The 21,937-nt window shown below is 38.6% G+C and overlaps 1 protein-coding gene across 3 annotated transcripts in view; it reads right to left on the reverse strand.

Annotated features, from left to right (window-relative positions):
• DOCK2 (dedicator of cytokinesis 2) overlaps window positions 1-21,937 on the reverse strand; it is a 161,073-nt gene that overhangs the window by 101,588 nt on the left and 37,548 nt on the right. For all 3 annotated transcript variants that reach the window (XR_005626705.1, XM_039701678.1, XM_039701677.1), the window contains 3 exons: window positions 16,612-16,682; window positions 16,242-16,348; window positions 1,618-1,766 (listed from right to left, as the gene is read on the reverse strand). Coding sequence is in view for 2 of the 3 variants with exons in the window: in XM_039701678.1 (XP_039557612.1) it covers window positions 1,618-1,766; window positions 16,242-16,348; window positions 16,612-16,682 (327 nt within the window). In the remaining variant the exon portion in view is untranslated. The remainder of the gene's footprint in view (window positions 1-1,617; window positions 1,767-16,241; window positions 16,349-16,611; window positions 16,683-21,937) is intronic.

Below are 21,937 nucleotides of genomic sequence, written 5' to 3' on the forward strand. Positions count from 1 at the left end.
AGAGGCAGGCCAGGGTATGGACCTTCTGCAACAGAAGCATCTGGTCCTTTTGTTGATATCCCAACTATTCTACAATATTTCTTAGGAATATGATGCCTCTAGAGGGCTCAGCACGTTCTGATACCACTGCTGGCCTTACCCTTACCCTCACAGGCTTTTCTCCTTATATCAGAAATGCATCAGTATCACTGCAAGCACTGTCTGTAGATTATGGTGACCCAAACATCTCACAGAGAATCTCCAGTTTACCTTTGCCATTTCTGTTGAACAAATTTCAATATATTTTTTTAAATGTATGTGTTTTAAATTCTCAGCAATTCTGCTGTTCTGCATAATTTTCTCACTCATACAAAGATGAGCTACAAAACCATATTTTCAGTAGGCTTTAATGAGTCTTTTACATGTCAGCAACTGCTGCTATGGACAGCAACTGTTAAACTCAAAAATAAACTTCATTTATGTGGTACACACAGAGAAAGTATTACTCCATCTTCCCTTACAACTGTGTTTTACCTTTTAAAGGATACAGTAACAAAACTGGTTACTTTGCATAATGAGATGATAGATTCAATTTTTGCCCTATCATGGTTTCACCATTTATCTTAAGAATTACATTTCAAATTTAAATGTTCCAATATTTCTTTTGTATCCCCTTGGATCAGTCCCTCCTGAACTGCTTAAGTCTAAACCAATGAGGCAAATAGCTCATAATACACATGGAAAGATTACCCTGTGCAAACTGAAAAGCCTCAGTAGTATCAAAGATTTTTATGAAATCAAGATATATGCTGTAATGATTTCATTTACTAGGAAATGATCCAGGGAGCCACAGTGAAAAACTCCTAAAATGACAGCTTGCCTTAATCCAAAGTCTGCAAAGTTTGAACACGTGTATCAGAAAACTACAGTTGAGGAAAAATCAGCACATATTCACAGGTTAGGAAATTACAGCTTTCTTAAAGTAATTAATTATAATGTTTTCTCAGAATAAATCCCTCAAATTATTGAGAAGTTTCACTGAATAACCTACTGCTCATTAAAAAGTGAGGGACTAAAAAGTCAATTGAACATTCTCTCAAATGAGGAAAAGAAAAAAAAAAGAACCACCCAAATGAAAATTTCAATGTTCCAAAATGTCAGAAATCTGATAAAGAAAGTACAGTCTCCAAGTGAAATATAGTAGAGAGTTATCTGTTTTACCCAGACATGACTGAGAGCAGAAACCACACCCTACAACACTGGTACAGTGAAAAGCATTTGTTTCATAAACTACAGGGGTTTTTAAAAAGGAGCAAGATGAAATTTGAAATTTATTCTGTATAATTAAAATAATTACAAAATAATTGAAAAGTTGTGGTTGGAAGGGACCTTGCATGTAGTCCAACCCCTGCAGTGAGCAAAGATATCTTCAGCTGAATGAGGTTACTGAGAAATCAGCATTCATCTTCAATACCTCAACTGCCCTTTGGTCTGAGTTTATGAAAAATAGGAGAAAAGTTCAATTTGGCACTGACTTGTACTAAATATTTGAAAGAGATTAATCATCATCAATAATTTACTTCCTAATCAGCTCAGGCTTTCTACAGACTTGGGCTCTACATCATCATCAATACTTACAGGATCTTGACAGCTCAGAACCTCCAGGATGCTATTAAGTAATTCAACACAGTACTTCCTCTCCTGCACCTGGAGCTGCTGATCCTCCTTCTGTTCCAGTAATTCCTTCAGCTCTTTTGTAATCACAGGAAGCAGAATGTCCCTGCATTCTGGAAGAAAACAAATTGTCTTAACTACAAATATAAGTGAAATAATATGTGCAAAGAAACCCTCCCCAAACAGTGAAACACAATATGCTTTAACAGCCACAGTCCCAACGTGGAATTGTTGATTTTCCAGTCCTGCCTCAGGAATAGTCCAAACTTGTGTGGTATTTTCATATATATCAAACCCAAAAGTTCCTGATAAAAATAATTTTCTTCAGTTAAATTCTGAAGGCCATTCAGCTTATATCAAACACTTGGGGACAAATTACTCACTTACATACAAAGCATCTTGAAATTAATTGTGTTTAAGTAATGGAGGATTTTGATGTAAGAAAATTACTGTGTTAACTTATTTCTGAAAATAAGACTCAAGCAGCAGAACAGAACTATGTGCATAATTTTTGAATGTATCTTCTGAAGGCACATAAAAGAATGCAAAGAAAAGACTCTAATGAAAGGCCTATCAAGCCTGTGATAGTGAGAGCTGTGCATACATTCATCCTTATTTAAATTTAAGGGAGCTGACACAAATATGAAGTCACATTCCAATCTCACACATACACTGACTTTTTGAGAGGGAGGTGCTTATAGGAAATGTCAGGAGTACAAAATACACACATTTGAAATAACTATAATGACAGCAATATCTATGCAGGAATAAAAAAACATATACCTTTTTTAAAGAATTATTTAGAGCACCTGGACACACAGTGCACTCCCTGATAAAAAAGGACAGGGTGAGATATGGTGAAACTTTATAATATGTGATTTAAAACAAGTCAGGGGCTCAGAATCCCCCCACAATAAGGGCATTAGTACAGGAAGACAGAAGAGTGAGAAAAGGAAGAAAAGAAAGAGACAAAGAGAGGGAAGAGAGAAAGAAAAAGAGAGAGAGAAAAAGGGAAAGAGGGAAAGGAATGGAAAGTAGATTGTGTCTGAATTTTGCAGATGAAGCAGCAGAAGCAGTCTCTGCAGATTGTTCTTATTTGAAGTAACAACTCCAAGCTACATGAAGCCAAGAGCTTTTAATCATATCTGGAGAGCAGCATAATTTCTTGCCTCAGAAAGTTTCTCTCCTCTTGGTAACTATTTCTATAACACTTATTGCAAGCTACAAGATAAATCTAACCCAATAACTAAATTACAAACTCACCAGTGAAACAGCAGTTAAAGAACACATATCAACACAAGACCTGTTTGAACAGCAGCATAAAAATGAATTTCACAGAGCCCGCGGTTCCTTTATGTGCCCAATTCTGCACAGACACGCTGCCTGCACTCCCTGCAGGCCACAGACTCCCCTCTGCAGCAGAGCCCAAGGGGCTGCTCGCACAGAGCACAGAGTGGAGCCCAGCAGCAGGGGATAGCAACCCTCCTAAAGCACTCCTGGGTGGGTTTGTGCTCATGGACAGAGAGAGCCTCCAGAAGCTTCGTGGTCACCAGCTGCAGACAGCAAATGTTATCAGTTTTCTGAAAGAGAGATGTAATCCAGTACCTAGCAAACACTTTCTTGATTTGCTCATATGAACCACATCTAACTAATTGTGACTGCAACAAATCCAGTGCTATTACCTGAAGCCAAAACTAAACCAAAGACACATCATTTAGCAACAAAAAAGTTACATGCAATACCTATAAAACTTGCAGAGATGTCATAGGACCTTTTAAATAAAGGGTTTATACATTCAGTCAACAAAAAAGTGCAAGTTATAAAAGAGATTATTAGCTCACTACTCTTGAAAAAGCTAGTAAACAAACTTAAGTTCTGTTTTCACTATTATCTGTGGAAACTTTTCTTCAGTCTAAGGTTATCCAGGGGGGAAACATTACCTAGTAAGACCAGTCCAGAATTTATTCATCAAGATTCTGACCACTCCAAAAATGTCTAACCTATATTTTGGATACAGCACTTATTGCTAACCAAGCTCCATTTAGTAGTGCTTAGCAGAAGGACTATAAGGGTAAGAGTCTTACTGAAAGATGGCACAGGTTTAATGGATTTTAAAGTGGATCAGAAGAAATAAAGAAATGGAATCACAAGCCAAGCAAGCAGTTCAGGCTGGATGTAAGGAAAGCCTCTCCCTCCCATGGACAGCCTAGCAGCAGAACTAACAGGTTGCACAGTCTGTCCTGGAACAACCTGCTCTGACCTCAGAGCTGACCTCATGCTGAGCTGGAGGCTGGACTGGACACATTCCCAGATTCCTTCCAAGTATTCTTCAACTATTCTAGGATCCTTGATTGCCAAAACTCCTAATCAGAGGTAGTAGCTTGGTGCACTGCAAATGACCAGTTTGTAATAAAAACTGTCAGAAATTTACGAACAAAGTTACATACATGTCTGTACACATGAATGACATTTTTGGGGCTTGTAATTTTGTTATCTGTGGACTCGAACATCAAGGTGTCCTATATCAGAAGAGATGATATCAAACTCGTTATTCTAAAGACAGATAGGTGAAACCCATTTCTTGTCATTTTGATCCCTACAACTTGCACAGCATTTGTAGTGAGGCATAAAAACTGTTTCACATATATTTAACCTGTATGGAAATACACATATAATAAAATTTCTCTTTTCTGGTCTCCACTCTGCCCCATCCCTGTGTTCCTTTCCAGATTCTCTGACTGTGTGCAGGATATGCTGAAGGAATGATTCAGCACCAGCTAAAAGCTACATTTCTCTATAACATTGTGGATCCCATACACCAAGCAAACCCTTGGCAGTAAAACTCACCTGCATCCCTCTCCCTACCTGAACTCTGCAGTTACAGCAGATTTCTATCCATGGCAACACTCTGTGCCACAAGTTCTCTGCTCTCAACCTGCTCTGCATAAATTACGCTTTCAATAAGGATCCATAACTTACTCTAACAATCTGCAACAGACACAGTAACAGCTACAACTAATTCAACACGAAGATGAACATATTTAGACAAACACATTCAACCTGTAACTAATCTGCAATAACACAGATTTCAAATTTCAATACAGATTTCAAATCGGCAGCATGTGAGAAATTCAGCTGGCAACTCTTTCCCCACAACTACCATTCTTAAAAATAATGCCTTGGAAACCCTTGCACTTCAAAAGACATCAGTAGGGAGTGCTATGCTAACAGGCTGCTCATAACAGCAAAGTTCAAAGTCACATCACATTATTTGACATCTCAGTCACTTTTCACCTCTCACAAAGAAGATGGAAGGTTCCTTGGATATTCCAGTCTCACATCTGCCAGGATAAACATACTTACTGCTCTCACTCCTTCAAAATAATATCCAGCTCAATTTTAAGCTATTAGATGTCCCTTTGAACTGTCAAACAGTTAGCAAATAGAAAAATTCCTTTGGAGTAGATTTCAACGTCACCAGGAGCAACTGGATAATAAAACCTATCAAGGTGTAGGTTTATTTCAAAAGCAAAGTAAGAGACTAAACTGAGAAAAGTCATTGACAGGAGGAATCCTGTCTTCTAGATAAAGTACATTTTTAATTTGTCCTCATATAGAAAATAAAACCCCAGGATTCAAGGTAAGTGTTATGGGTATATTAATCACCAAATTACACCTGACTTCACATGCCAGGGATGCCCATTTGATCAATAATAAGAAAACATAAACAAGATCATAACTAACAACTTGCACCAAACACCTTAAAGAGGAGTGGGAGCAAAGTATACTGAATTTAAAACTCCTCCATACCAGCATTCAGAGGTCACTTAAAGCTTCCTACCAGAAGGCAGAATGCCTGCTGCTGTCTATAACTCGTTTAAAACCCACACATGTGTATTTTGGTGAAAGTATCAAGTCTTGGATATAATTTGTCTTCCATATAGAGCCATTCCATACTCTTTAAACATGGAGAAGGCAGGGCTTCTTGCATAGACCAGATTCTCTTGTTGTACTGAGAGCAGCTGAGGCAGAAGGTACAATTGGTTTCCTCCAGTTTTTAGAGCTAATTGCTCTGCAAGCTTCAGTAATCCCAGTTGTACTTGGCAACATAAATTAAGATTGAATCCATATTTGATATATACAGAATCGCCTAAAAGGACTTAACACATGCAGCTGATCAATTATTTACAGGGTATTTTCGGATGTGAACAATGTTGAAGTGTCAAGCTATGGAAATTCAAAGGTTGTTTAACTCTGCTTAGCTATATTATTTTTTTTAAAAAGGTCAGGCATTCCATTAATACTAATATGAAAATAATCAATAGATTTTAGTAAAAAAAATCTTTTTTCGGTGTTAATTAGGTAGGTTAATATTAATGCTTTATGTCTATATTTTTGACTGGCTGCAAGATAAACTCAGCTTGTTGATTATACAGGAGAATTACTTAATTTTGTAATTCACTTCTAGGATATTATTAATAAATAATTGAAAAGGAAAAACTAATTTGGTTTTAGAAGACCCCTACCAGTTAAAATCATTCCATACAAGGATGAACTTCAAAGATATTCTGAAAAACACATAGAATCAAAGCAACTGGAAAAGTATTTGTAGGTAGGCCTGATCTCAGCCCGAGCCTGCAGGTGGACTGAAGTAAATATAAACCTGTAGGTGCTTCCTTTTACCTTTGAAAACCCAGCTAAAATTATTTCACTAAGACATCACATAAAATATGAAATTATTGTACTATCTTGGGACAAAGAAAAGTTTATTGAACCAGTACATAAATTCCTGATTATAATACTAAAGTACCATTTCTCAAGTTATGTAAGGAAAATGAGCCAAGTGCTTGTTTAAATATCAGCAATTCACTGGCCTGGGAAAAGAGGAAAAAAAATAAGAAAATGGTGGAAGACTGCAATTGAAAAGAAATAGCTAAAATAAAACTTTATATTGTAGTTGATGATTTAGGCTCATCATCAGCAATCCACTGGCCTGGGAAAAGAGGAAAAAAAATTAAGAAAATGGTGGAAGACTGTAATTGAAAAGAAATAGCTAAAATAAAACTTTATATTGTAGTTGATGATTTAGGCTCATCACTAGGATGAGGATGCACCCTCAGGAGGGCAGATGGCACTGAGCTGGGCACTAGGGCTCTGCAGAGGGACCTGGCCAGGCTGGATGGATGTGCCCAGGCCAGCAGGGTGAAGTGCCATGTGGGGTGCTCCAGGCAGGAGGGACCTGGGGGTGCTGGGGACACCTGAGCATGGCCCAGGTGTGCCCAGGTGGGCCAGAGGCCAAGGGCACCCAGCCTGCCCCAGCCAGGGTGTAGCAGCAGCAGCAGGGCAGGGACTGTCCTCTGTGCTGGGCACTGCCTGGCCACACCTTGAGGGCTCTGCCCAGTCCTGGGGCTCTCAGCAAGAAAGGCACTGAGGGGCTGGAGCCAGGCAGGAGAAGGGAATGGAGCTGGGGAGGGGCTGAGGGACCTGGGGGGCTCAGCCAGGAGAAAAGGAGGATCAGGGGGGACCTTCCTCCTCTACAACCCCCTGAGAGTGTAGAGTGTTGCTCTCTCAAGTAGCACAAACTGCCTCCGGGGTTGTCCAGTCCTGGCCCAGGCTGCACTGATGGAGTCACCACCCCTGGGGAGATTTAAAAGATGAGTGGATGTGGGGACATGGTTTAGTGGCAGACTTGGCAGGTCTAGGTTTACAGTTGGACTCATTCTTTCCAACCTAAACAAATCTCTAAGTCTGTGATGAAACAATTCACATTCTCACACCTCCTTCCATGCCCCAAGAAAGCCTAAGACAGACAAGGGGAGAGACATGGAGAGGTGAAGATGCCTATTTAAATAGTAACTGCTTTCTTTTCTGCTTGATAAATAATGTAAGAACATTGCCAACAATCTAGTCTTTAATATTCAAAAGCATGAAAAAGCCCAACTGTTCTGACTGATTTCATTCTAGCTGCCCCAACTTTTACTTGAACACATAAAACATCAATATAGAGTTTGAGCATCTTGCATTTTCTTCATGAAGGTCTGTAAAAAGATTTAGTATTATGCATATTCATCAATCCCAAATTCCAACCCACTTCTTGGAGAGGTCCCCTGGCAGCACCTTCCTGCCTAAGGACAGGTAGATCCATTGTTGTCCAAGATTAAGCAGTTATGTGTTTTCTCTTTTGGGTTTAAGATGGGTTTTTTAATCCTTCTCTTCACCTTATTCCCTTTGGAAGATACCTAATGATTTCTTATGTACCAGGTAAATGAAATTCAAACTCTTAAGTCATTAATGCAATCATGTCATTAAAAAAGACATTTGGGTCTCCTTCAGCAAAAATCACAGACGGGTTTCATTCTTGACTGCCTCATACGTGCAGCCAAAATGGTAATAAAGATTTAACACCACTTTTGTCTCCCTTAGGAAACACTTCTCTTGATTCCCTGGCATGCCTGTAGTCATATCCATCTGTTAGGATGGCTTCATGCCCACTCAAAAACTGGCATGCCAATTTAATAAGGACATAGGTGTCATCTGATCACAGATTTAGAACAAAGCCTTAAAAATAAAGCCAGTGAACAACACTCTTTCAATGAGGTGAGACTTCTGATGGCAGCCAGTGCTCAATTAAAGCATTGTGCTTCTTCACAAAGGACATCTGTTCACAACTGCAGCAATCTTCCTGTTAAAAGTCTTCCTTCTTTATTGTTTGCAATTTAACTGTTTGGTTTACTGGGGAGCCCAATAGTAATGATTTTAAAATGGTATATTTTTCATTCATTGTTGAATCTTAATTAAAATTTCACAGCTTAGATAAGAGCCACAGAACGGAAGGTACCACAGGTCACCTACAGATTCTGACAGCACTGCAAGATGCAAATTCTCTTTGTGTCCTGGACGCTAATAGGAACATGAAGGCAGGAGAAACAGAGGATCCTGTGAGGCAGCACTCAGCAGCTGCTGCAGCTCGGTGTCAGCAGGTGAGGCAGGACACAGAGCAGGCCCAGCACCCACAGCAAGCACTGACCCCAGGAGCAGCTGCACAGGGCTCCTGGGTGCTTGCAGGTGTGTGTTCAAGTGTCCCCACTTGTGAGGGCAGAGCAGTGCCGGGCACTCCAGGGCAGCCAGGGCTTCCAACACAGCCCTGCTCCAGCCAAGACAGCATTCCCAGCCCTCAGTGCCTTTTCCAGCTCGCAGGCACTGCAGTCTGCCAGGCAGCCACAGCCTCGTCAGCACATCCTCTCTGGCACATCCACACCTTCTAGGTCCCTTCCAACCCAGGCCATCCTATGATTCTGTGAATTTTCACATTTCCTCACTGCATTTTACTGGCACCCAATATGTGTCATTATCAACTGCCTTAATATGTTTTTGATCTCTTTTCTATTTGAAGTAATTGTAAATCACATTTTGCACATACATTTAGAAGTTGATTGTTAAAACTAGTTCACCTAACTTCTCCCCACATAGCAGGATTTTAAAAAAATCTAACTGCAAAAATGCCATAATGGGTCAAGTCTAACAAAATATTATCAGTTGCAATATCAAACATGTCTCCTACTCATCCATAAACCAAAGTAATGGCTTTAATCCACATATGTTCATCACAAATATATGCAGATGAATACCTACAGATATGTTTATGCCATACTCATCTATATCAAAACATTGCAGCAATTGAACTGGCAAAAGATGAATATTTGAAATACATGACTTGATGTTTTAGAGGTAACATACCCCTGAAAGACATTCCAATAAATAAAAAAGCCAAATGCAAAATTCAAGACTGAATCTACAGGATAGACGGGGTTTCTATACAGAAACTTTTTAAAGGATCAGTTATTAATTTCCATTTTTTCCCAGAAGCTAAAAACAGCAGAGTCATATACATGAACAATCTCCAAGTTCAAGTATTTTAAAAATGTTTTCAAGTTGTGTTGAACACAGGGAAGGGGAAAAAAAATCAGAGAAAAACCCCACAAACCCCCAAAAATTTAGGCTTAGGAACTTTTCTCAGTAGGAACGAGACTGTAAGATCATAATAGTAAAAATCAATATCTGACACTCAATTCTGACCATAATAATCAAACTGAAAGATGCTTAGTCAGAAATTACTCCTCCTCCTGCTTTATTTTTTTTTAAAAAAAAACTTTTTCTTGATAATCCTGAAGGTAAAAATGATACACTATATCAACACAAACTAGGAACAATATTCAATTTGTGAAATGAAAAAACAAGTGTTTCACAGGTAAAACTCAGTAATGTACAGGAGTTAGGAAATCAGTGTGGTCAGGGGTGTGTGCAATACTTCTCATGTTTAAACAGTAACAGAATAGAAAGAGTTCTTCAGTGAGAGAAAAAAAAATGCTACACTCTCAGCATTTCTTCTGGCATCTGGCAAATTAACCCCTGGTGCTAACATATGTCTGTTGCTGCTGTTCTTCCAAAATCAGCAAGTGGTTTGCATATGCTGAACATGCAGCAGCCGTGTCTGGAGCCACAGCGAGCTCAGGGCCTGCATTTCCAGCCCAGACAAACTCAATTCCCACCCTGGCAGTGGCCATCTGTGTGCCCCACTTCGAGCTGCTGCTCCTGGGGGTGATCTCAGCTCTGCTGCAGCATGAACCCCTCTGCAGGGCTGCACCACGAGGGAATGCAATGTCCAAAGCACCACGATCAAACATACACATTTCATCCTGTGTTGAAGCACTTCATATTCATTTCTCACCAGTAAAAAGCAGTTCTCTCAAGGCTATTCATTTACAAGATTCAGCATAACGTCGTGACCTCAGCTGTCTTTACAGAGAGCAGCAGGCACAAGTTTCCCAAGGATTTTTCCTGGGAAAGGCAGTGGGAACCTCAGAGAAACAATTCCTATCTGCATTCACTGCTCCTGTTGTTTTTGCAAGTGTGGAAGGTGTTACAGAGATTGTTTACAGAGAGTGATTTAGTTAATTAGACACAGGTGAAAGTTGTTTTGAGTGATTAACCAGTCGCTCAAAGCTGTGGCCTGGCTGTCTCAGTCACGGGTTCTTCTTTAGTGTTCTTATAGTACAGTATCTCTTTAGTATAGTTATAATATAGTATAATAGAATATATTATGGTTTTAATAAAGCAATTGTTCAGCATTCTGAATCATGGAGTCAGATGCCAATCATTCCCTGCACTGGGGGCTCCCTGCATTCGATATAATGTCAGTAAATATTCCAGGCCCAGCTTAGAATAAACATCCAGCTCCAAATACTATAAACTGAGCAGTACTAACTACAATAAAACTCCATGTGATTTATGAACAGCTCTTATAGTACAGTATCTGTTTAGTATAGTTATAATATAGTATAATAGAATATATTATGGTTTTAATAAAGCAATTGTTCAGCATTCTGAATCATGGAGTCAGATGCCAATCATTCCCTGCACTGGGGGCTCCCTGCATTCGATATAATGTCAGTAAATATTCCAGGCCCAGCTTAGAATAAACATCCAGCTCCAAATACTATAAACTGAGCAGTACTAACTACAATAAAACTCCATGTGATTTATGAACAGCTCTATCTTAATTTGTTATTTTCTCAGAAACAGAAAGATGGTGGGAGAATTTTGGCAATAAGATTCCTAAAAATAAACAAATGAAACAGTAACTCCTGAAAAATACTTTTACATAGAAATTAAACCATTCTAACAAAATCTCTTCACAACAGGGATAGAATAATCCATTACATCCTACTAAACAGAGTGACAGATATGACAGGAGACAGTTTCTTACATAATAAAAGAGACTCTAAAACCCATTAGAGGTGTTTATATGAGACAAGGCAACCATTTCTGTCACTTTGACATTTTAAAATAATAAAATATCAAATAGTCTAAAAGCAAAGTGTCAAAAATTAAGCAGATATCTTGCCCTCTGTCCAAAAAGGGCTTAATATTTTCGAAAGACAAAACTGTATAAAAGTCTGCTCCCACATCCTGTTAGAACATCCCTAAATGCCACGGTGGAAGTGCACAAGCAGTGGAAAGCATCCATCACCCTGCACTCAGCCCCTCAAACACCTGCACCCCCATAACCTCTCCAGGCTCTGTTATAGTTGCAGAGGGAACAAGAAATCAATGCCTCTACAAAAAATGGCAATGTAATTCAAAGGCTTCTAAAAGTGCTTTAGTGCTGCAAGGCCTTTGAAGATCAATTACAGCAGAGGTGCACGGGACCATTTCCTATCTGATGAAAGCACTCCACGAGTCTGCAGTGGAAATTTTGAATGCCTGGAAATACCTAGCAATAAATTCAGTTTACCCTCAGGGTTTTCAGCTTCAGGTTCATGTGTGACTTATTTAATAAAGGCAAATTTCACTGAGTTTTAAATTTTTTTTCTAAAAGACTTTTCCATTTTTTCACAAGTCTGCTTCTTTAGAAAATGCTGTGAATATCAGTGGGTCAAACAGAAATGCCAGTATATGCAATCCAATTGAATTATAAAGATAACACCTCTGGGAATGGATGTAAATTAATTGAACAACTGCAATGAACTACCTGGAAAGAGACTAAAGTCTGGAGGAAAAATGGATAATCTGAAACACACCAAATTAATAGACTTCGCTGTAATTAGCAGTGTAGTTAAATATATTCCATATTCATGGCAGAAAAAAATACTACCTGTTCTAGATAAATGTGAACTTTAGTTAATGATACTGTTGGCAATCTTACCTTAATTATCATGCTGCATCCCATTCTGAGATAGCCTACATGTGCTTTCATTCTTGTTAATGACCTTCCAGCTCATTGAGTGCAGTGATGAATCAGGCCGTGTCTACACCCCACACACACTTGGTTCTCTACCCAATTAATTTGAAAATCAATTGTACTTAATGTACAGCAAAAAAGCACCTTTAGAATTTTCTATTTTAAGCCATGGCCATGTAAATGAAAAAAGATGTTTGTTATTTACCATGTACAGTATTACAGCGGCAGGGTACAGAAATGTTTTCATACCACTAAAATATTATATATTATACAATAATAATAATAATAATGTAATAATATTAAATTTTATATTATGTAATTATATAGATACTTAATTTTGTATTGGTCTTTTTACATTCTTCAGCACCTGCACTTAAACACGATGTGGAGTATGGTATTATATACAGTGTATATATATAGAGAAAGTATATGTGTGTGTGTATAGTATATAATATATATTACCCTATACATACTATATTGCCCCTATGGTAATTATAATGTTAGGGTTGAAAACAAAACAGAAATGCAAATAATCAAAAATATAATTTAGATCAAAAACCACCCTGTAATTATTAAAAGGATTATTTTCTGCCATTCGTAATGTAGGGGCAGTTGGTGAAAGGAAAGGTGTAAAGGTCATTACCAAACAGAGAAACTCCAATATTAAACACCCTAAAAGGTGACACCACTGAGGTAAGAGGAACATTGTTAGCTGGACATTCTGTGTTAGAAGAATGGCAACTTCACGGAATGGTCTCAGGAAACAGAAAATATATTTGCAACAGGTTGCACCAAGGATGATGTAAAGGTATGCCTGCCACTCCAGTAAGAAAAAATAAAATAAAAAAGCAAAGTTGTCAGTTTCAGGCATTTTAAATTCTAAAATAATGACAATTCTAAATCCTACATTACCAGCAAGGAGCTGTTTTATTCTGTCACTTCATCAAACTGCTGACATGCAAAATGTTTAAATGAATATTTTCTAGTTAGCAAAAATATTCTCTTAGTACCATCATAAGTCATGATATTGCTAAAACAATATGTCATAATTAAGCTAAAACAAACAGAGTATATTTTAGTTTTATTTTAAAATGACAGCAGCTTGATTTCTCTATTTTGAGCAAGTGCTTCTTCAGAGGACTTCTCTTGTTTTAATCTAATCCATGAAAAAAAATTCAATCCATTTCTCCAGACTTTTCTATTTCTTCAGAGGACTTGTTTTAATCTAATCCATGAAAAAAAATTCAATCCATTTCTCCAGACTTTTCTAAAAGGAGTACAGCTGAGTATTATTATATAATTATATACCAAGTAATACTATATTAAGTATCACAATAAAAACATTTTAAGGTAGATCTTGCACATGTAATCCCCACAAGCACATAAAGGAGCAGTTAATTTTTACGTGTTATGTAGTGGATACACTTCAGCTGCCAATTACTAGAGCAAGTTTGGATCACAATACCCAGATGTACAGGATATAGGTGAAACAGCAGGGCTGGCCAATCAATCCTGTGTGATTTGCTGCCTTCATGCTCTCAGCTGCTTGGTTCTGCTCTCAAGTGTCTGATGTTAGCAAAAAATAGTGGAGAGCTTTTGGGCAATACATTTTTTTAATCTACAAATTTAAGACTAAATGAATCCACTAACTACCTGTCGGGGAAAAATTAAAATGTATTAATTATCTGGTCAGGACTATGCAAAACCCACCATTTACTGGTTTTATAAAATGTCCCCAGAATTAGAAATCCTCCTAGCAAAATTTCTTATTCATTATTACCTAAAAAATACAGAAACTGTGTCCTCTTTTTAGAATTCACAATGCATCCTGAGGTAGACATATCCCATGACAGACCAGCTATTTATTTCAAGACATCAGACAAGCTGCATTTACAAGCAACCAGCAATCTATCATTATTATTTATCTGCAGTAGTAAAAGCTTTAGAGAGTATTTTGCATTAACAGACCTCAGCTAAAGGAAGGGCCTGTTAAACACATGAAACAAGCACCACACTAAGCAGACTATAATGAAAGATTCTTGGAAATCCAAACCTCATTCTTTTCTCTTCTGGAACACACAGAGGCATGGAAGAAAGGAGCTGTAGGATGTACACTAGTGAATAGAACTGTGAAGCACACAGTTATTGTATGCTCAACTGTTTTCCTTCAGAATATTTTTTAGGGTTTATTCCTTATTATACAAGCCTGGGATCTGCTGTCCTGACCATCACTCCTGATCTGTGAACCAATAACAACTGTGCTTCAGTGAGACAAGCTTCTTTTAAAAAAACCTATTGAACAACAACAACAAAAAGTTTATAGCTTACACCTAATTTCTCAGTATTAAACACAGGGTAGCTGACTGAACTCTAGTAAGATCAAGAGTTCAGGAGAGTGCCTTATTTACACCTTTCACTCTTGTGAGAGGATATTTCCCCTTCTGGTCTCAATTCTGCTCACCACAAGCACCACAGATAAACCTGAGTCTGGCACTTCTGATTTTAGAAGGAGCAACAATAAAGACAGCTCATACTGCAATGATGTATCAGACTCTGCTTGTAAAACAGAAATACAGTCAACTACCAGAGCAACCTGTGAATGCACGACCAGAACTGTTTGAAAATTAATTAGAAACTGCTCTTAATAGTTTGGATCAGTGTCTGGAAATTCCTAAGCTGCAGCTACTTGTGTTTCACCAATTCAAATCAAATATGAATTTACACATAGTTAAAAACAAATCACAGCTGTTGACCATGAAACTATTAACATAAAGATAGGTTAAAATATTACGTAATTTAATGCAAACATTAAAACCACCTACATTATTTTCTTGACTTTTTTCCCCAGGAAATCTACAATGGTCTTAAAACATAGTAGACACAGCCAGTTATTGTTAAAGCTTACAATATACAATTCAGTCTCAATGGAATACAACACAGGTCTGAAAAGAAAGTGTAATTTTTATCTGTCCTGGTTAGTTAGAACTGCATCACTCTCCTGGCAACTCAGAATGAGGTGAGCAAAGCAATCCTCTCTCAATCTACTCACACACAGCACTATTTGCAACTCACTGTTGTACTGTCAAGTTTCTGGAATCATAATCTCTAAGCTGTCAGAAACTGGAACTCATCTGAGGAGTCCATGTGCCTTTCAGATTCTGAAGGTTATCTGCACAGCAAAAAGGTGGGGAGAGAGAAGCAAGCATCCAGTCCACGGGAGAGGAGTCAAAACACTTGACACTGAGCTGAAACTAATCATGTAAAACTTGGCTACTCTGATAGGATTCCTTCAGCAAAAATTCAGTTCTCATGATAATATGAAGGAAAACTGAGCACAACGGTGATAAAGGCATTTCAGTATCATTAACACTCCTGAGAGTTGAGAAAGGCACTAAGTTCAGGTAGAGGTTGAGAAGCATTGCAATTCCTATAGGTGGAAATGCTGCATTGCAGCTCAGTGTACCACAGCACAATCAGATATTTTTTTGCCCTCTTCCCAGGCAGAGGCCTTATTGAACATCTGTGTTCACAAGGTTTCACTTCCTGTTCCTATTCCATTATAGACCTTAAAATGGGTTGAAACCCACCTATCCACTGTAACATAAGAAAACCACACAAAACTGTTCCTCTGAGCCCCACCTGTTCCTTGCTCTAGGCCAGCAATCACACTTTGCACTGCTCTTGCCGTCCTGTGGAAAGAGCTGAATCCCCTCCAGAGGCCAGGCTCCTGGCATTCACACTCTTTCACTATTTGTTTCTCTCCATTTCAAACGTGAATTGCACAACACATAAGTCACTGAAAATTTTCACACATTCATTCGAAGCCTTAGAGGCATTTTGTATTTACCTTGTTTTTTAAAAAGGTTGCTGCGTACGATTTCCTTCATGGACTGCACTTTCTGCTTCTGTAGTTTCACTGGTGGAATGCAAGTGTAAAATTCATATAGTAGTTGGCTGAAAAGGGAATGTCATAAATATCACACAGATTAATTCATCAGGTGTTAATAAGGACAGAGAGAAAGAGCAAATGATCACATATTTCTAGACATTTATCACTTCTTAAGACTTATATTTATAAATCGTGAATATTGACAAGACACCAGTAACAAACACATCCAGGGACTCACCACTGTCTTGATCAGTAGGAACTTTGTGGACCTAAACTGATCTGCAAGAATTAATTGCTGACAACTAGGAACTGTTCAAGAGTGACTCACCTCAGTAACTTGGCATCAAAAACCATTTCAACATCGTGAAGAACTGATGGTATGTACTTCAAGGCAGCAACCTGCATTGACAGACAGATCATGTTAATCCTGTATGTTTATACATGCACATGAACAGCACAGAGCACACCACTGGGACACAAAACAAACTGATAAACTCTGACTTCTTTCCCCAGACTGGAATTTTACATCATATTTGAATAAATTTTGTCACAGAGTTGCATACGCTGAGGATATACAGAGGAATTTAACTACCATAGTTCCAAGTGGATCTTACTCTGTGAGAGTTAGACCAACCCAACCAGTGAAAGGGCCCAGGCTTTGTAGATTATCTCCTTGCAGACCACTAAAAGTGTCACTATGATACAAATAAGTAAACCAGGCATGGATCAAAGCAGGAGCTGTACCAATCCCATGCCAGAAATGTGCCATGCAGGAGGCAGAAGTCGGGGTAGCAGTCACCCACCTACCCCAATGCCACCCTTCCCAGAACAGATGAAAAGGGGTGTCATGCCCCTACCCAACCATCTGCAGCCAAGCTGTGGGGTGGTTTGTCTCCTATCAGTTCCTGCTTTGACAGCATAGTGGGATAATCAAACCCTACCCTGACAGGGCTAAGAGACAAGTTACTCTTCTTACATGGACAAGAAAACTTCAGCAGGCAATTTCAGGCTCAAAATCCCCACTAACACTTAAGGTTAATATGCATAAAACTTACTTGAAGTACTTTAGTTCCCTGTGAAGCTTTAGGGTGTAAATTCCTGTTAGCATTTTGCTAAAAACTAAATCACAGTGATGTGAGGCCTTCTATTACTGATCCATCTGATAGAAACCTATCTAGGTTCAATACTTTTACATGTACACAGCAAGCTCCCTGTTAAAAACTTAGTCTCTTTCTTGAGAGTAGGGAGCTTAGAATGAAGACAAACAGAGCACGGCTTTCTTTGGCTCTCTTTTAGACATTTTAAACACAATAAAGCTATAATTTTATTTGTATGAGCTTCCACTGCAGTAGCAAATTTAAAAAACCCAAAAAACTAATTATGTCATTATTGAAAAAGAGAGCTTAGTTTGCAGCATGAGTGAGTACAGTATTTCAAACAGACTCAATGCTGGTTTATGATACCTTCAGATAAAGTCATTCTCCTGCAGGTCTCATCCCACACTCATACACAAACCCAGAAAGGTCAAAGGAGTGTTTAAAAGCTGTTGCAACTTCAAGAGAGACTACATTCTACTGATCTTGGGAAATCCGTGGGCTATTTAAAGCACCCAAACAATCACCCAGTGTTGGCTGGAAACTGCCTCCAGCTTTAATTCAAACAGTGCTGCTCCTTGCTTTTCAAGCAACAGACACTGCATGAAGAGACTGCACAGCAGCACCTGAATTTCATTTTACAGCAGTTCACAGGTACTGTGAAAGATGTTTGATAAAAGATAGAGCCACCAGTGGCTACAAAATATTTCAAGCAGTACTTCACTGACACGTGAGCTATTGTGGCGTCTGACTTTCACATATTCCCTGTTCTACACTTGCATAGGAGGGAAGGATAGAGATGCAACCTCTCTGCAGATCCACAGTTCCAGCTGAAGTACAATAATGAGTATATCTCCTGCACTATTTTAGACTCCCAAGTTTCATTTGCAATAATTGCTTCAAATGATGCACTATGGACACAATTGAGCACTGCCCTTAATGAAGTCATAAAAATCTCCTAGTCAGCAGTACAAGATGTTCTGCATTCTTCAGACCTTAAGAGATTAGTTTTTTAAGCAGGATACAGATAAACCCATAGCACTGCAGAAAATTATTTCTTACATATACAATGTACAGTTAAATTTATTTTAACCTTTACTCCTGACCAAACTTATTTTTAGCTGCCCTCTTTTTGCAGCATTAGATTATACATATTCATGAAATTTGAGTACCCATGAGATGAAAAGTACATTCGAAGAAATCACTGGTGCTCTGTTTCTTAATCTAATTTTACTAGCCATCAAGGCAACTTTAAGAAGTTACTGTGCCATCCTCCTTTGTGCACCACAAGCAAAGCATCACTATCAGTGCCTTTCTAGGCTTATTCTCTCATAAGAAAAATGTAGAGATGCATGAAGTCCTTAGAGTCCACTGCAGCAGTAGGGTGGGTCAAAATTGAGTGGGAAAGAATGAGAGAAAGGCAGCAGCTTCATATTTCATTATTTTTCATATTTTTCACTGCCACAGACAATTTCTTTTTCTATGTTTCAATGACCTTGAGAACATGTCATCTAAGGTTTCTGAAAGCATGCACAGCACAGGGAGTTGTGCTTTCTCAAATCAGTGCCTGGGAGCAAGCAGGGGAGAGCTGACATTTGCAGCAGACAGGACCATCTGTAGGTCAAACGTGGTGTGTCAGCTGGGGAGCAGAACAGTTGGGAAAGGAGCAGGGGCTTCATTTGTAAACTGAGTTTGAGAGCACAAGCTGGTCAATGAAAATGCACACTCACAGACTACAAATCAGAAGTCAACAGTAGGACAACCTAAAAAACATATAATCTGAAATTTAAAAATCATTCATTCAATTTTATTCCCCAGAGATAGAGGGTGATTTAAACAGACACAAAACACACCCACTAAAAATGATGGTTTTTAACCTGAGTGCTCAGGCAAAGGATAGAAGGTACTGATAGCTCCCCTATTCCCCCTCATCCCCAAGCCTCCCTTCACCAAACTCTTTGCAGTTTCTGGAGTCTGATTTCCAGGTTTCCAGATTTCAAGGATTCTCTCCCCCAGAAGTACAGACTTCACGAAAAAATCTCTCTAAAATCTACAAAGGTCACCAGTAATGACTACAGAAGAGCAACTGATAAATGCAACCAAGCTGTAACATCATCCCTGTTAAAAGAAATTAAAGGAGGATTTACATCTAGTGCCTAGAAAGCCCTACCACTGTCAAGACAGTGTAACTCCAAACTAATTGTTTTAAATAATTACAAGAAAAATCTCAAAAAACTGTGAAATAATCTGAAAAAAAAAAAGGAGGAATCCTTACTCTACAGTTACACCTTGATTCTTGTACTGGCAAAATTAAATCACTCCAACCTCCACCCCAAGGGCCAGCCTTACAAAGCACCATGGCAGGACCTGCACCCAGGCCACCCTGCAGCTCAGATGGCTGCTCTTAAACATCAGCACAAAAGAAATATTGGAATTATAATCCTAACTGTAGTTTAATTATTTCATGCAATGCTGAAATTGAGAGGCATTCTCTCTGCATCTCTAAAGAAAAAGGTAACAGCCAACTCCAGAAGTTTTTTAAAAAAAGGCTAATGTGTATTAATATGTACATTTCCAGTTTGCCAACAATAAATTAACAATTCAGTCTTCAGCTGTTCAAAGCTTATATAAACAGTACTCAAAACAGAACCAGATATCTGCCCTTCCCAAAGCTCAGGCACTACACTAAGTCAGAGCCTCAATCCACTTCAGTCAGCCTTGGAACAAGCACTGAGAAGAGATTTTTAACTTTTTGTAAATGTATACATTGAACATTGAACAGATCAGGAAGTAAGATATCACTCAGCAGATAAAGTTAAATTGAAACAATAAAGTGCTTCTGGCACAGATGAGGCTGTTCCATATAACACATTATTTTATAAAAAATCCTTTCCTGAGTGAATTAATTTTCCATGCAAGTCTGAGTGTGATTTTATCAGCAAAAACAACTGGGAAATTACTACTGGCTAAAATATTGAGTTCCAAATTAAAAAAAATAAATATATCAGAGATCAAGAAACTTCAGGTTTCAAAATAATTCTTTAAATCATCCACAGTTAAATCTGATAGGAATGTGGACAATCAAGAATGAAATAAGAGTTAAAAATTCACATTCAAAGGCTCTGCATACTAGTTCAAGTTTCAATATCCTGAAAAACCCAATTTAACTTTCTTCAGGGCTCCTAACTCGTTCTTCTGTGATATCTTCAAACCATAATCTACTTGAACATATTCCATTGATCCTACCAATCTATGTTCCACTTATCAGTGATAACTCCAAGTGTGACAGATTTCAGCCAGTTTTAATATTCTGATTGTTCCTGTGTTTTTCCAACAGACTCTCTGAACTTGCCTCTCTGGGCACACAAACTGTAACGTCCATGGAGTCCCGTGTGTCTGTGGGATCACTGAATAACCACCTGTCCCTTTCTCTGCAAAGTTAATTTGTACTACCTACAACATCCATCATTGTCAGCTCAAATTCCCCAAGGGAAATCAGTGCTGGATTTCGGCAGAGACAGGTTTATGAATTTCTTTCTACTACTTTCTCCTCCCTTTCAGCAGAAATTATCTCAGTTTTCTGGCTTGCATCCACCTACTACAGCAGGAGTCTCAAGTGTCAGCACTGAAGTCTCCTCCAAGCAGACACAGAAATACTATCCCTTGTGAAGCTGTGGCTGCCTTTGGAGCTCATGATCAAGTGGGAGGGAGTGTTAATTTTATATTTTTTGCCCCCATTAAACTTATTTCCAGCAGCCAGCACCAAACTACTGAGCAGCTGGATACTGCTCAATCCATGCCTCTCCTATCAGAATTTTATAACATTAATACAGTAGTTTTTATTTACTGTATGTAAAGCAATCTCTTTGTAGGCTTCTCTCAGAGACACAGCTGTATGAGTAATTAGCATCTGGAACAAGAGCAAAGCAATGCTATAAACCAGGATTTCACATCTGCCATAAAAGGTTCCTGCTAAAAAGAAAACTTTCAGTACCTGATGCAGATTTAGAGCCCCAAAAGCCCACCAGTGCTTCAGGTTATGAATAAACAGGACCCATTTTGCACAACTGATGGCACTCATTAGAAATCAAAAATATTGATTTTCAGTATGGTATTGATCAAAGCATAACTGTTTAATAACTAGTCTGTTTATGAAACACACTAATGTGCACTTTAAAATTAGTGTCAATTTCTTTCCTTTAGTTCTCCTCAGAGATGCTCAGCCCTGTTTTCAAGGTTCTGCTGTTTCTGAGGAACATCAACAAAGGCACCATGAATGTCTGCCACTCAGGTACAACACTGGGAGCTGGCATTAAACATGGCAAGATGAAAATGAGGGTAGGCACAGTCACCCTCCTCAGTCCATGCAATGCTGTAGTGCCACTGGCACTACACCTGCTCTGAAACACTCCCAGCAGCCCTTCAGGGGCACCACTTGCACACCCAGAAACTGTTAATGAAGAAGTTTTCTGTGAGCCTTTCTTGTGACTCTCAAGAAGAAAGTGTCCTGCTCATCAGAGGAGACCCAGCTGGACAATCCCACACGGCCCCTCTGAGATC

Source organism: Passer montanus, unplaced genomic scaffold (genome assembly GCF_014805655.1).
Source record: "Passer montanus isolate IOZ18808 unplaced genomic scaffold, ASM1480565v1 scaffold15, whole genome shotgun sequence".
Classification (NCBI taxonomy): Eukaryota; Metazoa; Chordata; class Aves; order Passeriformes; family Passeridae; genus Passer; species Passer montanus.